Source organism: Vanellus vanellus (genome assembly GCF_965231255.1).
Source record: "Vanellus vanellus genome assembly, chromosome: 12".
Taxonomy (NCBI): Eukaryota; Metazoa; Chordata; class Aves; order Charadriiformes; family Charadriidae; genus Vanellus; species Vanellus vanellus.
In genome coordinates, this window is record NC_138917.1 from 1,998,527 (window position 1) to 2,019,036 (window position 20,510).

A 20,510-nucleotide genomic window follows, 5' to 3' on the forward strand; every position below is an offset into this window, starting at 1 on the left:
CAAGTACAAATGCATAGTGTCACAAGTTCATTGAATCAACTACTGCCTTGAACTGGTACGACTTTTAAGGCCAGGCATCAAGTGCTGCTTGGGTGGTAATCACAAAGGAGGTCTCTTCTCAAGGCAGAACAAATGTTGCACCTTCTCTGGTAGGGTCCAAATACAGCAAAGAGGTACTGGTCTGCTGATTCACTACAGATTTATTTATGTGTATGTGTTCACTGACGGTTTAAAGGGTTTCCAGACTAGTTCAGCCTTTGGAAACAGGAATCCTATTGTTATTGCCCCAGCAGAAATTTCCTGTTTTACAGCTGCACGTGAGCCTAGTAGCAGTAAATCAAGTATATTATGTGTAAGTGCAATAACCTTTCCAGGGACTCAGCCTTTCCAATGAATGAACAGCTTTGTAGCTGAAACCATGCTAGCAGGCCAGATAGAAAGAGCAAGTGAGGTGAATCAAATAGTTACAGTATTTCTGCCTTCACGACCATTTTATAGCCACAAAGCTCTCGTAGACCTCAGTTAAGAAAAAACAAAATGAAACAATTCTCACATTTTAAGTCAGAGAACATTACAAAAGTCAAATACTTACCAATGATTGTGAAGATACAGATAAAAATTGCCACCAGTGCTTGTATACTAACTCCAACTTGTTTAGCTCTTTCCTCACAAAAAGTGAAGTTGCCTTTTTCATTACACTTGCAGACACTGATGACAAGTGTGTTTGTGCTGCTGAGCTCAGGATCACCGTTGTCTGAGATGATGACAGGCAGGTAGTGGATTTTGGCAAGTTCACGATTAAACTGTCCATATTTGACAGTGATATTAGCTGTGTTATCTGGAAGAAGTAACGACATCTAATTAAGTGATAATCTCTCCCAGATATTCCTTATAGATTATCAGTCAGTTGGAACATCTTCCCCTTAGACAGAGCCAGCCTTTAGGGAACCCGGTGAAACCTGGGTAGCAACAAAGGCCTTTTTTTTTTCAGTAGGTTAAGCCTTTAAAAATAAATTGTTACTTGGCTCAGCTAGACCAGTCACAGGACATGGCGACAGCTTTTCTCCCCTGTGTCCCAGTGTCTCACTGGGGCTAACTGAGAAAACGCGTGGCAGGGATACGCTACCGTAGTTCTCAACCAAGGAGAAGTTGCTGTCTTCTGTGGCCAGGGAGTACTTGAAGAAACCTCTAGGTGATATTTCATCCTTGTCAGTAGCTGAAATCCTGATGATGACCTACAAAGATGGAAGAGGTGGTAATTGTCAGTATACGTTGCCTCCAGTGTTACAACAGCACGCAGTATTTAAGGTAGAGCTGGGCTGTGTATCCTGTATGACCCTTCGGTAAAGGGCAGGACGAGGATATCTTGTGATGCTCCTCTTCAGCTTCTTTCAAGGCAAGTAATTCCCTTGTAGCTCTTCAAAAAGAGCAGGCTTGCCCCTTCATTCACAGGTGGGAAACAAAGGAGGAGATCTTGCATAATTAAAGCATAAAAAAAGTCTTATGCTCATAGGCGTATAACTCTTTTAAATAAAAATTTTAAGATGGCTGTTTTCTAAAGTGTTCAACTTGCTTAGAAGTATGGCTCTCATGCACTGAATGTCATTGACACTGCCACTGCTGAATGACATGCTTGTTTTTGAAAACCTCAACCGGGGCTACATTAGATGTAAAAAATATAAAAAATGGGTATGATTATGTCCCAAAGGTATTTTGCAAATTAAATGAAAGGTGAAATAATACCTTGTGTGTTCTAACAGATTCCATTTGTCCAATCTGTGACAAAGTCTCTGAATTAGTCAAACATTATACCTGTGGGCTAAATACTTGTATCTGAGGCCAAACATGTAAACCCACAAATACTAACACTATTTGCGCGTGCAGATGCTCGCACTCCAATGAATACTACAATAATGTTATATGCTGCAGTGTTTCTCTTAGTATTTTGAAACGGTTTCATTCTCAGTGTGACGTATGAACATTTGTGTGATAAAACTGAATTGCTAATTTTTGCTCTGCAAGGCTTGACTGCACTTCACGGTTCAATTGCTAAAGCACGTACGTACTTAAAAGCCTGGAGGGAGAGGAAGTGTGCGGCCCATGTGCTTCAGCAGATAAACGTCAATATTCCAACAGGGTAAAGTCCTGCAGAGAGATTTCTGACCACTGACGTTTTGGAGATCAGTGAAGCGACCAGGTGCTTGGGTACGAATCCTGAGACTAACTTGTATTAAAAGACGTCTTTCACTTGAGCTTGCAACTAGATAGTTGGGGTTTAAGGCAAGAACTCTCCCTCCTGTCTCACCTTTCCTGGTGCAGCATTTTCACACACTCTGGGTTCCTCAGGATAAACAAGTTCTGGAGCGTTATCATTTTCATCAGTGACTATGACGTGAACTTGGGCATGTGATTCTCTGTCCGAAAGACGGCCTGAAATGACAACAGTACAGGTCTCTCAGATGTCTGGAATCTCAGGGCTGTCTACCTCACTCTTTCCACTCTTTGTGTCTACCTCTGTGCCTCCTGCGTGACGAATACAGAATGTTTCCAGCTCCATCATTCATTTAAACTTTTCCTTTGACAGATTCAGAGATTTTCCTAAACCCTCTCCTTTTGGGCTAAATCAGCAAGGATCTGTGAGGAAGGCTTATCCATGTTCCCCAGGCTGCTTCCTCTGCTCATGCCCTTTTTATTCCTTGGAACGATCTGAATGCATTTTCATAATAGCTAGGGGCCAAATCTTAAAACTATTTTTGACCCATTTGATTTGGAAGATTATTGAGCAAACCCGGCAAGCATCCCTTTCATTCGTCGCTTCATGGGAACTGGCTGTCAGGTCGTGGCTTTCCTTTTTGGTACGCTACAGTCCTGCTGTAAAGTTGTACACCGATTTCTTTCCAGCAGGGAAGAAGGAAGCGCTTACCATCTTCAAGGACTTCCTGAGCTGCGACAGTGATGTTGTATGAGGAACTGAATTCTCTGTCCAGGGGCTTGGGAAGTTGAATAATTCCAGTATCGGATACCCTAACATAGTCTCCATTAGGACTAGCTCTTCGTCGAATAAATCTGTTTTTTGTTTAAAAAGAGATATGTCAAAGCAAGGGTGATAATACCGTGTTTCACTTCAGTTCTTCATCATGAAAGGTCAGAGAGTTCTCGTGTGACAAATTACATTAATATCTTGACCAGGCGGTCTCAGAATATTTCCCTAAAATTATGCAAGCTCTGAGAGCAAAATATATCTGTTGGAAAAGTTGCCAGATTATTGTCTTTTGCTGTTTCAGAAGTCTATTTTCTTTTCAAAGCACATGCTTGAAAGAGTTATTACAATAAAAAATGTAACTATAAATTACAACCATGTAAAGATATCCAGGATTATGCATTTTCCTGTAAATGTGCAAGCGTTTTATTGGTAAGTTTATGTGGTAATTACATCGGTAAATGTAATTTATGTTCATATTTGTTCGTTACCATATATATCCATGGCTGCAGTGCCGGACAAATCAAATTGGATTTTTTTTTTTTTTTTTTTTTGGCATGCAGATTCTGAAAAGTAGGGCCAAAGTCTTAGTTCTTTATGAAATTCTTGGAATCATTAACAAATTCTCTACTTTAAAATAGAATTACTAAAGCTGGTGTCGTGTTACCTGATTTTCCGTTTAGCTGCGTCAGGGTCGTGTGCCCAAACTGAACCAAGTGTTCTTATTTCTGGATCATTTTCCCTTACTTTAAATTCATATGGTAGTTTAGTGAAGACAGGAGGCTCATCGACATCGGTGACTTCAATGGTGACTGTTGAAATGCTCCGAGAGCCACCGGCTTTGAAATAGCGAAGATCAACGGTGGGATCTGTTGCTTCGATGTCAAACCTGTATTCTGCTACTTTTTCGAAGTCCAGAGGCTAGAAAAAAGACAAACACAGATATTCTTCCTTTGGAGATGTCTAAGTAAACTTTGCATAATCTATGCAACTTCAAGCTCTGTGCTCTAATTCATGCTTGGAAATATTACCAAATTGCATCTCAGCTGGACTCTTGGGGGAGCATTTCCACATGGAACTTCTCTTTCATAAATACAATGGCTCGAGCAACTTCTGGTTTTGAACAGATTCATCCAGTATTCTAAGTTCAGCAAGTATGTCTTGGTTTAAATAGTTTTCTTTTTTTTAATTCTGTAGATACCAAAACTTGTTGAGCTCCTTTTTCTCAAAGGTTGGGGACCAGATTCTCCTGGGCTCGGCTTTCTGTTCTGAAGTCATTCAAGGCAGACTTCGCAGCCGCACTGACTGATAGCTGGGGCATTTACTGATAAACAACATCCGCTTCCGTGTTTTTCCCACTTACTGAGATTATAAAAGGAATCCCACAATGGAAGGAAGGCCAGGAGCTAGGGCGGTAAGAAATGCCCAAGCTATCTCTCATTTCAAAGTGAGATTCTTTTGCACTATCGCCTGAGATTATAAAAGTACCCTGAACTACACAGTACCTAATTGTGGTGACTCTTTGTTTTTCCCTTTGAGTAGATATTGCAAATGCTGCTGACACACAACTGGGAGGGGTGGCTGACATGCTGGAAGGCTGTGCTGCCATTCAGTGTGACCTGGACAGGCTGGAGAGCTGGGCAGAGAGAAACCTTATGAAATTCAAGAGGGGCAAGTGTAGGGTGCTGCACCTGGGCAGGAATAACCCCACGCACCAGTACAGGTCAGGGGTTGACCTCCTGGAGAGCAGCTCTGTGGAAAGGGACCTGGGAGACCTGGTGGACAACAGGATGCCCATGAGCCAGCAATGTGCCCTGGTGGCCAAGAAGGCCAATGGCATCCGGGGGGGCATCAAGAAGAGTGTGACCGGCAGGTGGAGGGAGGTCATCCTCCCCCTCTGCTCTGCCCTGGGGAGGCCACATTTGGAGTACTGTGTCCAGTTCTGGGCTCCCCAGTTCAAGAAGGACAGGGAACTGCTGGAGAGGATCCAGAAAAGGGCCACAAAGGTGATGAGGGGATTAGAACATCTCTCTTATGAGGAAAGACTGAGGGACTTGGGGCTTTTTAGTCTAGAGAAAAGAAGATTGAGGGGGGATCTTATTAATGCTTACAAATCCTTCAAGGGAGGGTGCCGGGGGGATGGGAACAGTCTTTTTTCAGTGGTGCCCAGTGACAGGACAAGAGGGAATGGGCACAAACGTGACCATAGGAAGTTCCATCTCAACCTGAGGAGGGACTTCTCTCCCGCGACGGCTGCAGAGCAGTGGCACAGCTGCCCAGAGAGGGGGGGGAGTCTCCCACTCTGGAGCCATCCCAAACCCGCCTGGAGGTGTCCTGTGCCACTGCTGGAGGTGCCCCTGCTCTGGCGGGGGGTGGCACTGGGGGAGCTCCAGAGGGCCCTTCCGACCCTGACCAGTCTGGGATTCTGCGAATGGAAGTGATAGTGCTTACCTGGTGGTTGAAATTTTAGCTCACAAAGCTGTATATTTAAAATTATGACATGTGCGTGGCCAAAAGCGTGTTACAAAGCAGTGGGGTGAACTTTGCCTGCTGTATGTTAAAAGATGAGCTGATTCCAACTGACCCAGTGTGTCTATGTGTGGGGTCTCTTATTGCTCCTCCTCTGGGCAGAAGTTGCAAGCAATGCATTCCTCAGTCCTGGAAAGACCAGGGCAAGGGCTGCGTTTGGAGGAGGAAAGCTGCTCACACCTAATGTGACCACAGCTGAGGTCTTTTCTGCTGGTCTTGGAATACTTGGTACTTTTTCCCCTCAGTTTTCTCTTCTTCTTAACACTGTTTCTAGTCTTAACAGTTACAGAGAGACATTTGGAAGTGAAAAACACATTCCTGTCAATCTGAGGATTACGGGAGGTGATTTATAGTCCTCCCTCCTCTTGTTTTTAACTGTAAGTCAATGGAATCAATGAACTCTTGGCTTAGCAGTGCTCTGCATAATGCAGGAATGTCCCTTGGTACAAATCAAGTAGGTTTGAGAATTAAAAAACAAAGAGCAAACCATAATAAAGCCTTTGGAGAGTCTGGGCCCTCTTAAAGAGTTACAAGGAATTAGTGGGGAAGCTCTGAAAACACCCTGAGGAAGGTAAGGGAGCTGTGGCTCAGGTTGGAGCAAGTGCCAAACTGTAAAGAGCACTTTTGGAAGAGTGGTCAGGTGGACTCATTCACACTGTCTGTTTTGGTTTCACTTGGGCTGCAGAAGGGAAAGATCCTCTGACCTGGTCAGTTGGTTCCACTCTTAAATTCCCTGACTCTTTCAAGCATCCAAATAGCTGAAATTTGAGAGGAGCCCAAAGTGCGTAACCCAAATATCTGGCATGGTCCCCATTGCGCTGTGCAATTCTAGGTTTTTCCCAGGACTGGCGGTTGAAGTGGGCCAGTGAATCACCAGCTCTCCTTCTCCCAGAGCTCCCAGAACCGGGGTTTCAGGGTGAACATACCTCATGCTGGCTTCCGCTCACTTCCATTTTTTCCTGCTGCTAATCCCAAACTGAATCAAACACTCTTGTCACACATGGAAAAACGAAATAATCATCTTTGTTATTGGGAAAAGTACCTTCTTTGGCCTAATGATTCCTTCATTGGTGAATGGATTTGCTACAATTTCAAAGGTGTCTCTGTAATCTCCTTTGACAAAACTGTATTTCGTATTTCTATGTTGTGGTTCATCAATATCTTCTACTTTGACTCTGCCAACTTCTCCTCCTACTGAAATATTTTCAGGAACTTTAAAGTGAAATGATGCTGTTAAAAAAACAAAAAAAGGCATAAAGCGTGTGTGCATGGAAGAGAGAACTTCGTTAAAAATTGCTCTTAGTTTATAAATGTACAGAAGAATATTTCATTGTGAATTCAGCATTATATGTCTCTACAGACAGCTCTTTAGATGTATTTTTCATAAAAGTATAATTAATTTTCAAAATTGTCAAATCTTGTATAAAGTGATGAAATTAATGCCGATTTTTATTTTCTCTTCTAGGTGCATCACCCAGGAAATGTAGCTGGGGCTGGAATACAGAAGACCTTCTGAATATGTAAGATTCTTTTGTCCATTTTTAAGAAAAGTTGAATCGTGATGAACTCTGACATAAATTCGTTATAAACATGTCAACCCTCGGTTTCCAAATGATACAGCGCTTGCAGTGTACTTACGGTGTTTGAATACAGGGAAGTTGTCATTGATGTCGGTTAAAGTGATAATGACTGTAGCTGTGCTTGAATCCCCAGAAGAACCTGGAGCATCTTTTGCTTTAACAATGATTTCATATGTCGATTGATGCTCTCTGTCTAAATCAGCCCTTGTTGTAGAAATCACACCTTTGAAAAATTAACATTGAATATGATTAGATTTTGCGGCATGTCCAATTTTGACAGTAAATTTTCGCCTTATGCCACGCATTCAGCTTTAAGTAGCATTTTTACAGTGGTATTTTTCTAAGGGTAGAAATATTAGAAGTCTTTCTACAGGACGGAACATGTGGGAGATTTTGTACAATACCTTCCTTTAAACTGATCTTTGCTGCTTAGAAACAATTTGATGATGCCTAAACTTGGTCAGTACAGCATCTAGAGAGTTTTTCTGAGCACCTCTGTCTGAGTTATTTGCTCCAGAGGACCAGTATGGTTACAAGAGATACTGACATTATTTTTAAGAGTCGGCAAAATTTAAACAAGAAAGTTTAGGAAAGCAAGGGTAAGAGTTACTGCTGCCTCAGAATTTATGTATTCCCCTTTTCCCATTTGGTGAAAGGAATGGTATCTATGCTAAACTGAAAACATGAACTGATATTAGCTCCTAGTGAGTCTTCATCAGTGGGAAAAAATGACCTTTTATCTTCTCATTTAGTTCACAGCACCTGATATCCTGACTTTATTAGTTCATTTCCAGCTGCAGACGGTGGCATTGTGTGTGTGAATGAAAAATCATTCTAAATTATGGTTAAAATTATATTTTTGAATTATTATCCCCCTTGTCCAGAATGAAAAAGGCTTTTTCATTCTGCATTTTCTTCAAAGTGTAAGGTAAGGACAAAGTGCGTAAGGACATTTGCATTCTGACCTACCAGAGTCATCAACTGTGAAGTATTCGTCTCCTTTAATGACTTGGTACGTAACTGTGGCATGACCTGTAACTGTTGGGTCATCAGCATCTACAGCTGTCACTTTGGTGACTGAGGTTCCTAGAAAAGGATTTTCAAACAGCATATTTAGTATAAATTCTGCTTTTTAACCAGGGACAGGAAGAGAAATGAGTGATGGAAGAACGTACCCACTGGTGACATTTCTGGGACAGATCCGTTGAATACCTTTTGTACAAACACAGGGACATTGTCATTAATATCGTAAACCTTGATAATGAATTTAGATGGGGGTTCCAGTGACTGGTTGTTTCTTCTGTCAATGATGAGCGCTGTCAGCTCGTACTCTGCTTTCTTTTCTCTGTCTAACCTCTCAAACGCATATACATCACCACTGGTTTCTTCGACTTTAAAAATGGTATTGGCATATTCACCTTCAATGATATACTTAGCGTTGTTGTTCCTTACGCTTGATGTGATCTAGAAGGAAAGTACAATTCAAAGAGATAAAAGTGAGCTTTGGCATCTGGATGCAACGCAATTTCTACCAGAAGATACACACGGTCATGGCTTCTTCAGACTCGGTTTGAAACCAGAAGAGCCATCAAGGCTTTTGATGTCAGCTGGAATATTACTAAACAAACAGCACCACAGCAGCTACAACCCTGCAGGGTTATAGGGTGAAACTTGCATCCAGACTGAAACTTGCTTGCTTATATATCAAGAAGCACTTTTTTTTTTTTTGATTGTATCTCGTATTTCCCAAAGATATAAATTGTTCATGCAGTTAACACATACAAATCATTAACCTCATTGTGTCTGAAATAACACGCACCACCACGTTCAGTTTGAGCTCCTCTTCTTTGCAAGTAACCTTCTGATTTTTCTTAGATTTCAGAGAATTACAAAATCAAATCTATATTCACAGCTATTATTCAGCATTAGTCTCTATTACTTAGCATTTAGCAGAATTCCTGCCATAGCTGATGGCTTTCTTGTGTTTAGTCACATGCAATTTTTTCATAGTCGGTCTTTAGGCTCAAGCTGTGACAGTAAATTTCCACCCCATAGATTTTAAATTTTAAGATTATATGCAATGAAAAAGGGATTGGGTAAAAGGAATGAACATTAATCAGTTTTAAAGTGTAATTTAATCCAAGGCCAAATGCTTTGGCACATTATTTAATCTGCAGATAATCTGATGATTCTTCCCTTTCTATACCCTCACCCATCTACGGACACTGATAGCAGGTTTAAACCACAATTTTCTGTGCGCTATATCAGCATTCTTATTTCAGCAAGTTGCTTATCGAGAATTGCTGGGTTGGGCCAAGAATTTCTAGTCTTTTGTTACTGATGTTATCATAAATTGCAGCTGTTTGGTATTCAGGATTTGATTTATCCTGCAGTTGTCATTTACTGTTGAACATTCTTTCATTTCTGTTTTCTTTTTTGAAATGCGTCGTTAAAATTGTCTCCCCTCACTCCACATACTGAATCATGCTTCTGGCTGCTGGGGCTGCTGAAGAACAGTTTACAACTCCGGAGATGTAACGTGGGAAAAAACCTCACCCTTGCCTCGGAGATAGTATAGTCTGCGCCGCCTTTCTCAATTTTTATTCACTTATTCAGTGTAAAAGGTATAGACTTCCAAGATTGCCTTCTCTAAAAGTGAGGGTGCGCAGACAAAGGGAAGTATCCAAGGTCAGGAAAGATAAAATCGAAATGTATCAGCATATTCCTGCAGCTGTCACTCAGTTCTGCCACGCCGCCGCCGTGGCCTTTTTGAAAGGGTTTATCAAGTGCTCAATGCTGCGACTGCAACGCGCCCACCGCAGCCGCTGCAAAAGCAATCAGCAGCATTGCGCTGCTGACAGACCCCGGCGCGCGGCACAAAGCGAATTACTCTTATTTAGGACAGCTCCAGGAATAGAAGCGTTCTCCTCAATCTGCTGCTGAATTGGTCTGAAATGAAACAGAGATACCCTGTGTCAGCCGCGAGCACCTCTGGCCCCTTTTCTCTGGCGCTGGCACAGTCTGCCGGCGAGCGGCACTCATCCAGAAAGGTCCGTTTCGCTTCACCCAGACAGCCCTGACAGATGCTGATTGTTGTACATGGGAGGAAAACCTACAACTGCATTTATCTGAAAAGCGTCAAAGTCCTTCACTTTGAAAGAGTAGATTGGAAGAACTTTGTCTGGGTGATACGCAGTTAATCATGGGACTTTATGAGCGCTGCCCTGAAGAAAATGGCTTTGCGGGCAGGTCAACGCTTGTTATTATTTTTAAAAATTATTTTCTTTCACTTCGTGAAACAAATGTTTTGATTGTGTAACAGCATTCCTAAACATAGCGCTTCTGTTTTGTATCCAGGCTGAGATGTAAACTGTATGGTTTTTAATGCATATGTTTTTATTAGCTGATCTCCTAGGTTTTTGAAAGAATCTTGAGCTGCCAGAAAAATACTGACGTACGTCAGCCGCCAGACTTCCTTCCTCAGTGTGCACCTGCCTGCCATGCAATTGTTTCTTCACTGCGGATGCTCCATACTTGCCATTCTCTAAAATCTATTTGTATTCTTCAAAAGAATTAGAATCCCTTTGACATTATTCTTCATTTACTCTGTGTCCACATTATTACGGTTTTAACTTGTTAGTATGTTGGTATTAAGTCCCATTTCTATTTCCTTTTTTTCTCTTCTATTCTGCAGACATTACAAGATACTCATATGCTGTCTGCATTTCTAATTATTCATTGCTAACAGACTGCTATTTACCTTGCCTACGTGGTGTGGTAATGGGGTATCAATCTCTTCTTTGATATGCATTTGGTTCCATATCCAGTCTCTTTTCAGTCGTTTATGACTGGCATTGGTTGAAGAAAAGTCCTGGTTTGTCTTCTGACGTTCTTTGTCAGCAAATGCTGGAGCCACGAACAATGAGAAAAGTAGAATAAGGTGGTTCATCTTCTTCTGGAGCCTAGAAAGTAATATAAAATATGAAATCTCTATAAATAACAACAGAATTGGATTAATCAGAGACAGCACGCATAGAAGTGCAAATGGATTTTCCTTCTATAGGATAGTTTGATTACTTTCTATATTTCTTTTCATCTCCCTTAGAATCAAAATTTGAAATATCAGGCTTCTTTCTTCCGTGAAACAGTTTTAACTAGATGATATGACAACTGTAAAAACCAACAAAACTATTTCAACGAAAGAAAAAACGGGCAAGTTTTGAAAGCTACCATAAAAGCCAGCATCCACGTGAGCTGCCACAGTTAACGTGACGGGTGGCGCAGATCAGCCGTTGCGGAGCGGCGAAGGTGCAGTGCAGCTGCAGAGCGTCGCCCGTGGGGAGAGGAGCCGTGGGAAGCAACGCCAAGGCTGAGCCAGATCAAACTTTACGTTAACTTAACTCCGAATGAAGTGTTCCAGCTTGACAAACCCAAATGCAATGTTTTGACATGCCCTGACACAAAATATGCCGTAGTCAATATGTTCATATGGAAAATATTGATTTAGAATAAAATCTGGGGGGTTTTGATGAAAAAAAATGATTCATGTGAAATTTTCAATCAATTCCAAGTACAATATAGCAAATTACCTTGCTCAGAGAGCTCATTTATTGATTCAATTCCTTGTCTTTTGAAACGTTTGAAGACACATATAAAGTTCCTTTATACCCTATTCTCAGATTTTACCCTCTAAAAATGATAATTTGTGAAATTATTCTCAGGTGAAACTACATTTTTGCATCATGTGTTAATATTAGCAAAATTCAGGCCTTACTTTCATATCAGATTGAGAAGTTATTTTAACGTAGCAAAGCTGATTCGTTTTCTTACTAAATTTCCCCTCCCCAATATAAAGGACTGTCAGGGAACTTTAATGTTCAGATAATCAGACTTTAACTTACACATAAATTACTCTCCATTAGCTTTTAGGAGCTGTCAGCATGCACATAAAAAACCCCAAACCCGTTAATTGTGATGGAGAAGTTGACATCACACAGGTTGCTGGATGCAAAATTAAATTAATATTTTCGGCAGAAAGGTGCTGAGACATTTCCAGAATGACTCTTTGGGAACCAGGCAATCAACATTTGTCCTGGGGTGCAGCATCGTTGTCAGTAAAAGGATTTTATTTACCATAAAATTTTCCTTTCCTGTACTTTTCTCTCTGCTAGGTTGTTGTACGTAAGCTGAGGAACATCCCTTCTTCTTTGCCATTGTGTAGGAAATGACCACATAAGGTGGCTTTGAAGTTGCTTTTTAATAGCTAAACTGCCTTTTAGACAGTTTTCTGGATTGATATAAAACTTTTTGATTTAGCTAGTTTTTTGTATTCTCTGCACTTACTTTGGCTCTGAATATTTTTAGAAAAATGAGTGAGATTTAGTTGCTTTGCTTTGTTTTATTTGTGTACATGAACGTTTTACAAGTGGAAACTGGTAGGCATTGATGTGAGTCTGTTGTGGTGGCAGAAGTCTGGCTTTTATTCATAAAATTACAAAATGCGATAACCAATGGAAACCGGTTGGTTAACAACAACTAGTACAGGCTGTAGTTTTGGAGAAAACAGACTGTGGTGTTTAAAAAGTCATTTTCTCTTGTTCCTCTGATACAGCGGAGATCTCCTGTATGGCTGTAGTGCCGAGATGCGTTGGGAGAACTGGGGGCAGTACTGCTCAGGAATATTTTCCTAGTGTTTGCCTCTCTGCTAGTGCTCCGTTCAGAGCCTGCCGTGCCCTCTGCCTTCTGAGATAGAAGAGCCTCTTGCAAAAACATGACTTCTGTTTTGTGTTTGTCATCTTTCGAAATGTCTCATCTCGGTGGCGGTCACGCTGCCCACCCGAGCGCTTTGCATGCTGTCTGCTCTAGGGGCGTGTGATCTGCATCGCTCCGCAGGCCGGTCTCATTCCAAGAAGACTTCCTCTATCATACCGTGCAAGTTTTCCGTTCGGCAGCTGGAAGTCTCTTGCTGTTGGATCTGTAGCTGAATTCATCACAATATTTCAGAATACCCTTCTCTGGCAGCACGTACAAAGGCTTCAGAAGCAGGACCCTGCCGAGAAGGAACTACTAAGGGCACTGTCCTGGTGTGAAGGCCACGTTCCGTGGATGTTAGCTCTTGACAAGCTGCACTAAATGCTTTCTCTTTTGCTGGCCATGATAGTTTCCTTTCCAGCAGGTCTCATTTGAAATGCCAGAGGTAGTAGCGGAAGAGAGATGTTCCCATGCCTGAGCAGGGGGGAGTGTTCCCGTGGAGTCGGGAGCAAGAAGGTTTCTGAGGAATGACAGGTAGATGACATGTAGGGATTGGCTTTTCCTTTCTTCTCGTGTCTGCAGTGGCAGCCAGGACTGAGAAGAGAAGAGCAGACGCACCCTTTCGAGTAACGACCCCCGCTCCACACGCTTCCGGAGAAGGGGACAGCACAGCGTGCGCTGTCACCGGTCTGTGCCACGCGTGGCTCTCAGCGGCACGCTGCCCTGAGGGGCCATCGCTGGTCTACCTCGGGGCAGCCTCCAGTTACCCCTCTGTCTCTAACTGATTAGACCAATACTTCAAACTTTTTTCAATTTAAGCAGAGACCATAAATGTTCCTTAAAGTTAGCGAGGGAATGGTTTATTCAAATAGTGAAGTTTCTTGCTCTGCTCTTAAATTTTCTTTCAGCAAATGATGGGTTTTTCCACCGCCATTACTCATTTTATGTGTTGAATTATTTGAGCAAATAACTCTTGGTCTGCAGGGTACTATAGACAGTTAACGGAGAAATTCTGGTATTCAAACTGATTTATGGGACACATGCCTCATACGGTGTAGTTTCTTCTCACAGATTGGGAGTAATTATTAAAAAAATGACAGGTGGAGATACAGACAATACGGTACTAATTAAAAGTTTGCATTTTACAAGTTGTTTTGCTAAGTAATCAACTGTACGGCTGGTGAGCCACTAATATAAATAAGGTGTCCATGTTATAAAAACACATTTGATGAAATATTCTTATGAACATTTGTGGTTTTTTTTCCTGGTATTTGCCTCTTACCTGGTTTACTCCTCACTCTAAAAATGTTTATTAATGCTTACATGAGGTTAGTTTAGTTAACAAAGAAATTTGTTGTATGCTTGCATGTTAAATAGAAATTAAACCAGATTTCTGTATGGAGACTTTGGTTAAAGAGCAAACAGCTGTAGCTGAAATGCTGTATTTTTCTGGTTGATTGGACTGGGCTCTTATGCTAGTATGAGAGAATTTTGGTTTTTCGGCATCCAAAACACAGAAATATTGCTAGAAATAGTGATAATGATCATTGTAAGAGAGGAATTTGCTTAAAGCGGCTATCGTGCACCAGAAAAGAAATAAATTTTAAAAGGTTTGTGCCGGTATTATTCAAATAATTTGCATACCTTGTTGTCAGAAAAACTGGAAATGAAATTATTACTGATGATTGACCTGGAAACTTAATGATTGTTTTTGCTTACAGTATCTTGGTTGGAATCTGAACAATGTAAATGAAAATGAAGAATCCCGTGCAAAAACGAGAGTTTCATCAAAGCAGAAAATATTAACAAAATGACTGATAAATCAATACTATAGGACATAATCTATTCCATTCCACCATACTGGAAATTTTGCTGTTTCTGCTTGTTAATCAACCCTCAGCTGTCACGCCTGCGCCGTGTAAATGCAGGGAATCCTAAATGCCCGAAACACTGTGTTCAGCCAGTTGGGCGAAATGTTGAAGGAGAGCGTTGGGCAGCCTGCCCTGCCCTGCCCTGGGATGGGATGGGAAGGGGCCTGCCCGCAGAGGTGGGCTGGCTGGCTGGCTGAAAGAGAAAAAAAAATCAGAAAGCTTTCTTGACCAAAGTTTTGTCAGAAAAGTTGGCTTTGGATGGCTTTAGTTTAGTTTAATAAGTATTTTCCAACTCTCTCCTGCTCCCGTCTGCTGCACCCTCCCCACTTTTCCTGAGTAGCTCTGTGCAAAAACTTCTGTTGAAACTGCAGCAGATTAAACCCTACAATACAGAGTAGACAACACTTCAAAATTAAATTTTTTTTTTTCAGATGCAAAAAGTTTACTTTGGTACATGATCTAAACACCTCCAAAATTACTATGCTCAATGAAGCCATGATAGATAGAATGGCACCGGAATCTGACCCAGTGTCAAGTAACAAAATGACCCTGAAACAACCCTGCCCTGCAGAATGCATTTTTAACATTAATTTCTCATCTAGATGACGTTTAAGACCAAAGGTAGCTGTGTGAATGTGGTGGGCAGTAAGGAATAGAAAGGTGCCATACCAAACCCAGGAGGGGGATACGTTCTCTGTCTCTGCAGTGCCTGTCGCTCAGCGGGTGCTTACCTTGCTGTGCAGAGGGAGCACATTTGGTAAGCAGGCAAAACATTATTACAAGAAAATAGTCCTAGCAGTACTTAATGCTGCCTTTCAGGGCCCTTCAGCGGCTCTGCAAACATGAATTGATAAAGCCTCCTCGTTTCTCTCTGAAAAGTACTGCAGCTGGATAAAAAGCAATGTCCCTGTCCAAAGGTGCATTTGAAGCACATTTGGAGGTGTTTGCCGTCTCCTGACGGTGGACCAGGGTCAGGAGTAACAACACGCTCAGATTTTCTTCTCCCAGTTTCTTCATCTCATAATTAAACAATATTGCTCCAACCAGCTCCTAACGAACCCCAAGAAACCTGGGCTGGTGGGAGGTGTCCCTGCCCAGGGCAGGAGGTTGGCACAAGATGATCGTCAAGGTCCCTTCCAGCCTAAACCGAAACATGATTCTATGATTCTATGATTCTGCGATTCTAGGATTCTATAAAACGCGGCATCAGAGGAATCCCGTCAGTGTGGTTGTTACCTGCACTCCAGCTTCTGCTTGGATCCAGGTTGTGAGACCGTGACCCTCCTCCGCACGCTTGAGCTACAGTGCGAGAAGGGTTGAGGGCACCCAGTGAGCGCAGTGGGAACGGGAACTGGGGTAGGGCTTCAAACTTTAGTAACATCACTTAAAAAAACCGCCCAAGTAGATTGTGCAACACGGGACTTGGAGCAATCTTTTTTTTTTGTTGCATCTTCAGATATAATTTGTTTCGGGTGGTTACTCGGTGTTTCTCTTATTTCCTACTAAAGCTGTCTTGTCACATGTCCTCAACAGTGCACAATGATTCATTTAAAAATAGGCCTTTCCTGAGAACACTGTGCTGCTTTTTCGTTTCCAGATTATTGAGCTGATTTAAATGGGCCTAGTGCCTGACGACCTGGTGTTACGGTTCTGATTGTCCTTATGTCGATTTTATGAATCTGAGAAGTGGTTTTCGCTGATGACTAAACAGTCTGGAGTGCAAATGCCTACCTGAAAACTGATTATAAAATGACTTTTTATATGCATGATAGTACCTTTGAGTAAATAGCCACTTTGATGACTAAACAATCTGGAGTGCAAACGCCTGACTGAAAACTGATTGTAAAATGACATTTTATACTTGTGACAGTACCTTTCAATGAATACCCCCTTCAGCAATAGCTTAACTAAACTTGCTGCTTCAACCCCCCCCATGTCCCTCAGTACTGCGAGAGCACTGCCGCGTGCACTGGGTGCTGTTCGGTTCTTGGTGGTGGTGCTGCAGCACTGGATGTCAAAAGAGCTGAGGAGATCACGGAATCCCAGACTGGTGGGGGTCGGAAGGGCCCTCTGGAGCTCCCCCAGGGCCACCCCCCACCAGAGCAGGGGCACCTCCAGCAGTGGCACAGGACACGTCCAGGTGGGTTTGGGATGGCTCCAGAGTGGGAGACTCCCCCCCTCTCTGGGCAGCTGTGCCACTGCTCTGCCGCCCTCACGGGAGAGAAGTCCCTCCTCAGGTTGAGACTTCCTATGGTCAAGTTTGTGGTAATAGATTGTATTAATGATTTTTTTTCCTGTTTGTTCATCTCACCAGAAAATTCTGTCCTGGGTGATACAAAATACAACTTCATCTCATGGGTGGATGGAGTCCTCAGCCAGGACAGATGCCTCTTTCAGAAATGAAGAAATTTGGTTAGAAAAGACGTATAAGTACTTCCTGGGTATACATGAAAGATTCCTTGCCTGGTGGAAAGCAGGCAGCCAAGGTCGTGTCCCAGTCTTTCTGTTACCTCAGATACGGCACTGGCTAAAAATGGGGGAGGCAGTCACTGGTTTGGCTTGGTTGGGTTTGGTTTTCTTTAAAAAGAAACAAAGCCACCTTCCGAGCTAGTGCGTGAGAGCCCGTGTGCTGAAGGCGGGCGAGCAGCAATAATGAAACCCGGATGAATGTCCTCTCTGAGCTTCCTGACACTCCTGGCTTGCGTTTTCCCGAGGGACGAGCTGACTCTGGGGTTCAAGAGCTGCGGTAAATACCCAGAGAAGGGCATTTGAATAGACTGAGTGTGAACCAAAAATAAGAAACGTGTGGTGTAAGGTGGCATTTGCTGTAAACTGAGTGATTTTAGAGAAAGTAGCAAGGAAGAAAGTTGTAAGAGGGCAGAAAGCGCTCCTTTGTTGCTTGCCAAGAAGTTTTTATGGAACAGGGATGTATAGATTGGCAGTTTGTTTGCTGAGATCACCTCCTCCAGACGTGGAAGAGCAGCAAGATGAGTCAGGTGCTGGAGCTGATCTTGCATCAGTACACTCTCCTGGCTTTACTGGGATTTGTTTTACATCAGCGATGTGCCTGATAATAGTTTAGCTGGGTAGATTAACAAAAATAAAAACGTTGGCCTGAGTGGGGAAAGACTGACTTCACTTTAACCTGTGAGCAGTACAGTGCTGCAGATGCAATCAGCCATCATAGTGGGCCAGAAATACCGTGCTGCTTTCTCTTGTCCTGACATTGCTCTGAATCTGCCCCATCACGTACAGGCGTGACCTCCCAGACAAACAGGGGAATCGTTTTGTTGGTGGCGCTACCTCTGCTCAGCGTTCCTCCCGGCACTAACTCTGGCGGATATCCCGACAGCTGCGTCAGGGGGCGCGGAACAGTGGCCGCCCCTTGGCTGGGTGCGCAGGACGTGACCACGATCTCACTTGGGCTCACAAAAAGCCTTCGCTGATCAATGCTGGTTTTGTTGGGAGAGTTCAGAGGCACGGCTGTTGGACAGGCCCAAAATCTCTTCTGTTGGTTTCTCTTAGTTTCTAATTAACCTTATCTTAAGCTGTATTTTCAAACAACTTCCAAAAGCGTGTTTGCAGTTTGGAGAATACTGTCTGCATTCCTACATGGCTCCTGTCTGATAAAGAGTAGAGGAGTTATAAAATTATTGAACATGTGTTGCTGGTGAAGATTCAGATTCAGTTTCCCGTTCACAAATACACATTTGTTTGGCTTAGATCTTGATTTACCTGTCCGTAACAGTCGTACAGCTTGGAATCAGCTCTGGCTTTGGCTTCTGTTAGAATTCAAGAGAACCTCAAACCATATCTTTTTCTGGGACAATTTGGAAGAGATGAGCTGATAGGTTGTGCCTGGTTGTTCTCTGTTCTTTAGGGACTGGTGGCCTTTTGCCGATAGTGGTAGTTTAAGTACGTCTGGGGATCTGAAGCATTTCTGGTTTTGGAAATAAATCCCATGTGTGATGGAAAAAAATGTGTCTGTATTTCTATGTACCTGTATAATATGTACATAAGTAGGCAAGTTACACATAGGTTGGAGAGAAACTAGTGGTTTTTTTTTTTTTTATGTGGCATATCAAAAATCTTGCACAGTTAAGTTACCCAACCAAGAGGGACTGCTTCTGTGTTTCATGTGCACAAGCTATGATACCTATTCTAATCTTTAATTCAACCATTTTTCTATCGATCTGTAGTAACCTGGTTTTTATCCAAGTTTCTTACTTGCAAATCTGATCGTTGAGAAGCAAATTAAATACATGTTTTAGTTACTGGGCTGGTCCCTTCATTTTTGGGCTAGATAAATCAGTAATTCTTGAATCGCTCCTGTTGTTGAAATGACAGTGCGCTGCTTAAGTGAGGGTTGTTTGCAGTGGTGAGGATGATATATGTGATGAAGGTGAAACAATAGTTGGAAATCAAAATGAGCAGCGAGACCACCGACCAGTTTCTTCTCTTCTCATCAGAACAGTTACGCAGTGTAATTGTTTTAATGGATGACTGTTTTCCGTTCATCTGAGCCTCCTGGTATGCCTAGCAAGTAATCCACCCGTCCTAGTAAAACTGCTGGCCTTCCCCCTCGCCCGGGAGAGAAATACGTATGACAGTCTGTCAGAGCCACACTGAATCATTGGGTGAGTTTTAAGAATCTTCCTCATTTTGCACTCTCAGCATGCAGATCGTGTATCATGCCAGGTACAGAATCAATGTCTGTACTCATTTGTCACAATAATGTTATTTGTCATCACAGAGGCTGTAGAGATACTTGAGGCTGATTATGACCAATTTGAAACTGAACAGATACAGTGCATGAAGCACTGAAATATACCTGTTCTGGTGCTGCTGAAGAGTTCTTACTCGGGCCGTGTTACTATAGTCATGTAATGCTTTACTACAGAAACTTTCCCTGAAGTGACCCCAAAATGGATTAGAGTTTTTTAAAGAAGCAGCAAGTGGTATTGGCCAGTCTTTCCATACATAAAGCCTTTTACTTCATGTATAAATATGTTAGTACAAAAGATACCAAGGGATAAAATGTGCCTAAGCACATTGCCCAGTATAAACCCAGCTGCTGAAATATTTTGAAGGTCATTTGTGATTAAATTATTAAGCCAATTTGTGACACTGTTTCATAAAAAATAAATACCACAAAGAGGAGATTTTGGCTTTCTCTTAGTTGTTGCCAGCATGGACAGCATAGAGTTTCAGGTCACAAACTACTCTCCTGTAGCTCTCTGCAGCTTCTGAGCTTTCAGAGCAGCTGTATGAGGGCTGAATGACCCCTAAGGAGCAGCAATATTCTGGTGTTTAGTGAGTATGCTCAAACCCACAAGCAGAGTTTGGGTCTTGGTACGGAATATTATCACCTCATCGTATAGATTCGCTGCTCTGTTGATTTAGAGCATTCAATTTTTTTAAAATCGGGAAGCTCGCAGGACCTATGACTAATACAATTTATTTGCTTTGCAGATGTTGCAGAGGTGAAACTAACAATGAAATGACAGAAAATTTGTTCTTGGCCACATGTCTTTTGTCGACGGTTGCCAAATGGTGTGGAAATCTGAGCTATTTTGGGGGGGGTTAACTTTGCATTAAATACAGTCCTGTTCTAAAATGATCTAATGAGACGGATGGGATAAACCCTGCATGCATAGTTTGGAACTGCAAACATTTTCCCCTATGAATTCTTTACCCAAAATATAAAGTTAAGAGGAAAATATCTCCCGTACAAATTAATTATTGATAAGGACAGATGCTGAAAATAGTGATGAGGTGCCAGTGTTACAGACAGGCTAA

At 42.3% G+C, this 20,510-nt stretch overlaps 1 protein-coding gene across 1 annotated transcript in view; it reads right to left on the reverse strand.

The window, feature by feature from the left end:
• The window catches only part of CDH5 (cadherin 5), a 31,209-nt gene that overhangs the window by 2,890 nt on the left and 7,809 nt on the right, over positions 1-20,510 (reverse strand). Inside the window, exons 2-11 of the mRNA XM_082489466.1 lie at positions 10,850-11,051; positions 8,265-8,553; positions 8,059-8,175; positions 7,148-7,312; positions 6,552-6,739; positions 3,648-3,901; positions 2,924-3,066; positions 2,306-2,430; positions 1,127-1,235; positions 593-838 (exon numbers count right to left, since the gene is read on the reverse strand). Of these exons, the coding sequence (XP_082345592.1) occupies positions 593-838; positions 1,127-1,235; positions 2,306-2,430; positions 2,924-3,066; positions 3,648-3,901; positions 6,552-6,739; positions 7,148-7,312; positions 8,059-8,175; positions 8,265-8,553; positions 10,850-11,038 (1,825 nt within the window). The 5' untranslated portion in view covers positions 11,039-11,051. The remainder of the gene's footprint in view (positions 1-592; positions 839-1,126; positions 1,236-2,305; positions 2,431-2,923; positions 3,067-3,647; positions 3,902-6,551; positions 6,740-7,147; positions 7,313-8,058; positions 8,176-8,264; positions 8,554-10,849; positions 11,052-20,510) is intronic.